Source organism: Protobothrops mucrosquamatus, unplaced genomic scaffold (assembly GCF_001527695.2).
Source record: "Protobothrops mucrosquamatus isolate PMUCROS unplaced genomic scaffold, P.Mucros_1.0 scaffold1894, whole genome shotgun sequence".
NCBI lineage: Eukaryota > Metazoa > Chordata > Lepidosauria > Squamata > Viperidae > Protobothrops > Protobothrops mucrosquamatus.
Window position 1 is genome coordinate 78,597 of NW_015388020.1, and position 6,700 is coordinate 85,296.

The window sequence follows — 6,700 nt, forward strand, 5'->3', positions numbered from 1 at the left end:
GTGCATAAGAGACATGGTGAGGGTGTAAGGGGTACCTAAGAGGGGTGACAAAGAACAGGGAGGGTAAGCAGGAGAGGAGGATGGGCTGGGGAGGATGCATGGGGTTGTGTGAGGGAACAAGGGTGTGTTTGGTGTATCAACTTTTGAGATCTCTACTTTTCCAGTCACAGTTTGAATGCATCTTTATGATTGCCTACCTGAAGCTGTCAGTTACAAGTATTGGCTCATTCAAATTTATGAGAGTAAGTCCCTAGATCAATAGACTGACAAAATTCCCCATGGAAGATGTAAATAACATTCAGTCTGTTTAGTATGGGCCCTGCCCTAATATCTATTGATAGGTTAGACAAATTCTGGAGTGAGTTCAAGCAGTTAATTTTTGACTCTTGACATACAGAGACATAATACTCATACCACTGCTACAACAGCTTAAGAATCCACCTTTCATTATCCCCAAATACTTTTACTATATACTTGTGCCCTCACTTAAGAGAGCATTGACACTGGCATGATATTCTCCCTTTAATGATGGTGACAAAGATATTCAATAATCTATCCAAACCATTTATGTATATATTCAGGCACTGAAATTGAGATGGTTGCACATGTACTTTTGAAATGCCCTATCATCCTTCAGGACTCAGTTAATCTACCCTCAAATCACAAACCAATTCCAATATACAATTTTATGCTTCCTATTAATGGCCACAATCATGAAATCTTTAGGAAGGCACCAAGATTTTGTGCCTTAAGCAATAATGGTCAGAAAACATTTGTCTGAATATAATGACAGACATTAACTTTTGTATGAATATGCTTTGCTTTTTAATGCTGCTTCCTACATTTTGGCCTATGATTGCAAATTCTCAAATAAACAAATAACGCACCTGAGTTCTTTGGGCAAGACACCTTTTCCTAATCTAACCTATTTCAATTAAGTGGTGTAAAGATGGGGAGGAGAAAAAAATGCATATTGTCTTGAGTTCTCTAGGAATACCAGTTGATAGATCTGTATATAAATTCTTCTCCCTTTTTTATATATTTGATATATAAATGTAGTAATAAGTAAGGAACTGCATTTACATTATAATCTTTTAAAGAGGTATTTTCCTTCAAGCAAGCTCCTGCTTACACTACATTAATTTTAATATTCAAGCATGGAAGACTTTTTTTCTCCTTTGTTGTTTTAATCTCGGGACCAAAACAATTCCAATAATAGAACGTCAACATTAATTTGAGAGGTGATGAAAAATGCCTTAATAACACTGGAGCAGAATTAATATTGTATCATAGATCATGAAGCCATAAAACTTTTGACAAATTCATTTTTGTGTCACTGTATATCCTTGCTAATAGGGCAGGGTACATCTGAGGGTCTGCTAAATACCTTTTCTGTTCAGTTCAATATCACCTTAAACAGCAAAAAGAAAAAGCAGCCACCATCATTTAAGTTTACATCCAGCCTCAAAACCAGAAAATAAAAGGGTTAATAGCTTCCAACACACTATTTATTTTAGATAAACAGATACTATCTGAAGAGTAGTAGAAATTAGGAAAAATTGTCAGTTTCAGTCCATTTTGCCAATAAATCAGTGATATGTTACTATAAAGTCTGAATTCCTAACTATTGGCTTTTTCTTCTTCTTGTGCCATATCCATTATCGGATGTTGGCGATCCTATTTTTATCAGCAGCCGCATGAAAAAGTGCTGCTGAGTTTTGTCCAAACCAGTCCCTTGGATTTTGAAGCCTCGTTTGCCTTCAATCTTTCCCTGGAGGATTAAATGGAGTATGCCATATTTTTCTGGGTGTCACATCACATGTCCGAAATATTCCAACTTTCATTTTTTAATTGTTTTGATGATTTCCCTTGGCTTTCCCAGGCGGCTTATCACCTCCTCATTTCTGATCTTGTCAATCCAGCTTATACATAACAGCCGCCTGTAAATCCACATTTCAAATGCTTCTAGTCTCTTCAGGTGGCCTTCTGTCAGAGACGAACCCTCTACTCCATAGAGCAGGATAGAAAAAATATAACATCTGACATGCCTGATTTTCAATCTTAGGCTTATGTTGTGACTGCAGAAGACCTTTTTCATTTTTGAAGAAGGCTGTTCGAGCTTTCTCTATCCTTATCTTTACTTCAGTGGTCATGTCCCAGTTTTCATGTAAATTAGAACCGAGGTGCGTGATTCTTTCAACTTTTTCTAATGGTATTCCTTCCGAATTTATTGGTGGTAAAATAACGGGTTGTTTGCTGTATTAGCTTCTATGCTTCTTTAAAGAAGCATAAACCTTGCCATAGCAAACTAAATGTCTATAGAGATTCTCAGTCATCCAGATTGTGGTTGTCACAATGGAGCTTTTCCAAAAGGCAACTGGACTTTTTCCTTGAAGTCATTTCACTTCTCTTCTAAGAAGCTTCTTCAGTTCTCTTGTTTTAAAGCTGTGAACTTTTCCTACAAATCTGTAACTTGGAAATGAATAAACAGTCCTACTATTATCCAAATTCTTTTTACTTCATGCAAGAAGACCTGGAGCAAAATAGTATTAAATTCTCTTGGAAATTTAATACTTGCTACACACAACTAGATAGGCCAGGGTAGATTTGATTTAAATCAAGTTGATTTAAATCACGATTTAAATCATGATTTAAATAATTAGTAAAAAGGCTTGATTTAAATCAACTCAATTTAAATCATAATTTTTAAAGAGCAACTGTCATCTCTGTCCCACAGCGGCTCCTCCTCTGACCCGTGTTGCCTCACCGACAGTCCCATTCACTTTAATGGGATGGCTGGTGATGTGGCAGTGACACAACAAGGTGAGAGAGGTGGCGGGCAACAGGTGAGTGGATGCCCGCTAACAGGCGCTGCCATGATGGATCTGAAATGACAGGTGCTCTTTAAATGTAAGGACTCATTCTTGCTGGTAGTTAGAATCTTTAATATTATTATTTGCAAACAAAATGAAGGTTTCCTATTTAGAATAATAGGAAAGGTTAGTAAAACAGTGATATGAGAACCGATTTTAGGTTAATAGGTTAATCACAAATAGTTGGAGAACTACTCAAATTCTTTTATTTAAGTAAAACACTTAAGAGTCTGGTACAGATACATTTCTCTTCAAACAATCATACAGTTTGTAGTGTACATAGATTTGCAAAACAATGGGATAAAGGAATATTCCTGAACTTTGTTTTATGATTTATCTCATGGTTACTGTGAAATTGTGTGAATGCATCAATGCAGTGCATGTTATCTCAGCTTACAGAGCTTGGATTCATTGAATGAGTTTACCAAAATGTAAATATTGCAGAATATACAGCCTCATGCTACATAACTAAGCTCCATTTCATGCTGAATAAACTAAATTATTAATGTATCTTAAATAAAAAACGATATTTAGATAGATTTTTACTGCAAAAGCATTTTATTAAAATAAATTTGATAAAAATAAAAAAAATCCGATTTAAATTTTAAAAATCCGATTTTTTTATTTTTTAAAAAATCATCAATTATCCATCCTGAGATGGGCTAATCTTAAAATCAGTGAGATCAAAAGAAGAACGAATAAAATTCCCTCTCCCAATTAACTGATAGACTGTACCTGCTTTATCCTCCAAAATCCTCCTATGCTGCCATAGTGTCCTGCATGTGTATTCCTGGAAAGGAGGAGCTGAGAACTCTGGGAGTGTATCCAAGACTATGTATTTCCAGCAGGGTCATCCAAGGCACAGTCATTCCAGCTAAAGCAAGTAGGCACTATTTTGGACAGTGGCAATATAGGAATATGCTAGAGGCAGATGACAACTTTAGTGACAATGGCAAAGGTGTCAATTCATACTGCAGGAGAAGATAATGGCAAACTGTTCCTATATTTTTACCAGAAAAACCACATGGATAGAAAATGTAAAAGGTTTGATGATATAGGGCCAGATGATGGCCCCTTCACATTGGACGGCACTCGATATGCCACTAAGGAAGAACTGAGGATCTTCTGGGGTACTAATGGAAGTTATGGTGTTTAAAGCTTTTGGGACATCTACTTGCCCACGTTGTCATAAAGGAAAAGAAACAGGAACTCAAAACATAAGAAACATAAACATATAAAAGTTCAACACTTCAAAGATGAAATGAAACAACACAAACTGACTGTGTAGCCACCAATGAATTGAAGTAGACCAATGTTGTATTACAGGTGACCCCCCACTTAACAATGATAACTGGAACTGGAATTTCTGTCACTGAAAAACATAGTCATAAATGTCACATCATGAGACCACATTGCTTAGCGACAGAAATTCTAGCACTACTGCTTATCATTATGCAAATCACTGCAGATTATTAAACACAGGCATCATGTGGCCACCATTTGTGATCTCCTGCTGGCTTCCCCATTGATTTTTTTTATGTAGGAAGTCAGCAAAAGGATGTGACAAATGGTGATCAAATGACTGCAGGGATGCCGCAACTATCGTAAGTACAAGGATTGGTCATAAGTACCATTTGTTCAGGGCTGTCTTGAGTTTGAATGGTCAGTGAATGAATGGTTATTAAGTGAGACTTGAATCTTCTGGATCATCCATAAAGAATTGCACCTTTCTAATGTAGAGATTATTAGACTATTAATCTAAATCTGTTCTGAAATAAACATGGTTGAAAAACCAAAAGCTGAGCAAAATATAAGGTACTGAGCCCATATGCTATCATGATTAGCATATCCAGGGCTCTAATCCAGACTGAAATGGATCTAATGTCTTTCTCTCAAAGTGTCTAAATTTGTAAATAGCACACAGTACAGCTGTTACAGTTGTTATGGAGAGCTTGCACATTTGCTTCTTTTCAAAGCATCCAGCATGATTCATTTCTGGCAAGATATATTATTTTTAAACATGCCCATTCGGTTTCTTCAGTGAGTTATAAATAGTTAAGTAGACATGGTAGAACACAATTTGTTGGCTGCTTCAAGAACTTTGTCCATGACATAAAGTAGTATGAACTGAAATTGATTCCACATCAGTAGGCCAGATACAACTAGGGACTGCATTGGCAGTTGTTTCACAATGAGAATAAAGTTTAATTCTGAAAGCGCTTTGCAACCTTACTATAATGCAGTCTTATGGGTCTCTAGTATGTCTCAATTACACCTACAATAGCTCATTCACTTTATTTGCAGACTGAAAGACTCCTACCAATCCAGGATAATCTTGAAAAGTTAATGATGGTCAGACCTAATTAATACTTGAATGAACACCACCAAGATATTCAGAGCTTTGCTGAGAAACTGTCAAAACATCCTGGGGAAGAAGGCAGTGACAAGATGGTTGCCCCAAAAAGAACCTATATGGACATGTCAAGCCTGAATCTTCACTTCAGGGAGACTGCTTTATTTGAGAAAGGCACTACAGTAATTAAATAAAACTACTTGTTGACTATTACTGCCACAAAATAAGTCATTATATTTATAGCTTTTGCATTCAAGTTTCGTTCCTGCCTGTTTCATACCCAGTAGAATTAAGTATGGGAGCTAATTTTGTCCCAGAGAGCTGAGTGATAAACAACATCCTAAGTATCTAAATGCATTTCTGAGTACTAGATCAATTTTTTGATCTCAAATACTTCAGGCAAACCGCACTTCAGGTTCACATTCCATTCCTCACCCGTCTTTCTTCTGCTTAGTGCAGACAAAACAAAATGCATTTAAGCAAAAGTGGAAGCAAAACTTTAAAAAAATTCTCCCCAATGCATGAGAGGAAGGGGAAACATAAACAGCTTGTCTAAACTTAAGTTGTATTAAACAGTGCAATTCTATAATAAATAAAAAGATGCTCTACTTAAAACTCTTATGTACTATTTATTTACAAAATCTATGTGTTACCCATCTTCAGCAATTAACTCTGGGCAGCACACAATATAAAACCATAAAACCTAAGTACAAATACAAACATAATAAATTCAAAACATAAAAGTCAAAGCACCTCACATATCTTCAATCACAGACTCACCTGTATCAGGTTCCACTGATAATCCGGATCTAGTGTATACCACAACAGAGAAGCCATGCCTCCTGGGTTTCACAAGATGGCACAGTTTCTCTGTGGGTATCAAGTGCATAACCACACTGCTGAATCTATTGGGATAGGCAGAAACAACAGAGTAACCTGGTAACCTCAAGTAACCTGGTGCTGTGCAGTGTGGACCTTTGAGTAACATTAAAATAAGCTTCTATCATATGAAAAGTAATAACAAAATTTGGAGTCCACTCAGAAGGTTACTGGCACACAGGAGAAGTATTATATGGGTGAATTCTGGTTCATCCAATACTGCACACACTGCTGCATATTCTGGACTGAGGTTTCTGCGTGTTTTTCAAGTGCCCTGTAATAATCCAGAGGGGAAGTGCCTAAGGAATAAGTGAGCTGAACCTCCAGATCCAGACTGTTTTCCTCTACCAAACCTATGCCTTTTGCAATTCTTGACCATTCTAACTTTTATAAATAACTCCTTATGTGTTTGCAAACAAAAGCTAGGCTACTAGGTTTTGCTATATTTGCACTACATTTTTGAAAAATATTTGCAGTCTTTTTATTATATAGTATTGTAGCTTTAAACAATGTAGGAGGGGAAGCATGTTAGTGTATATGAGGGCAAAAAAAAATCAGGAGGAGAATGAAGTGAATTACAGCTCATGAAAAATAA

General features: G+C 36.4%; 1 protein-coding gene across 1 annotated transcript in view; it reads right to left on the reverse strand.

Annotated features, from left to right (window-relative positions):
• Window positions 1–6,115, reverse strand: part of ZFAND3 (zinc finger AN1-type containing 3) — a 63,542-nt gene extending 57,427 nt beyond the window's left edge. Inside the window, exon 1 of the mRNA XM_015823507.1 lies at window positions 6,007–6,115. Within this exon, the coding sequence (XP_015678993.1) occupies window positions 6,007–6,115 (109 nt within the window). The remainder of the gene's footprint in view (window positions 1–6,006) is intronic.
• Window positions 6,116–6,700: the final 585 nt, after the last annotated feature.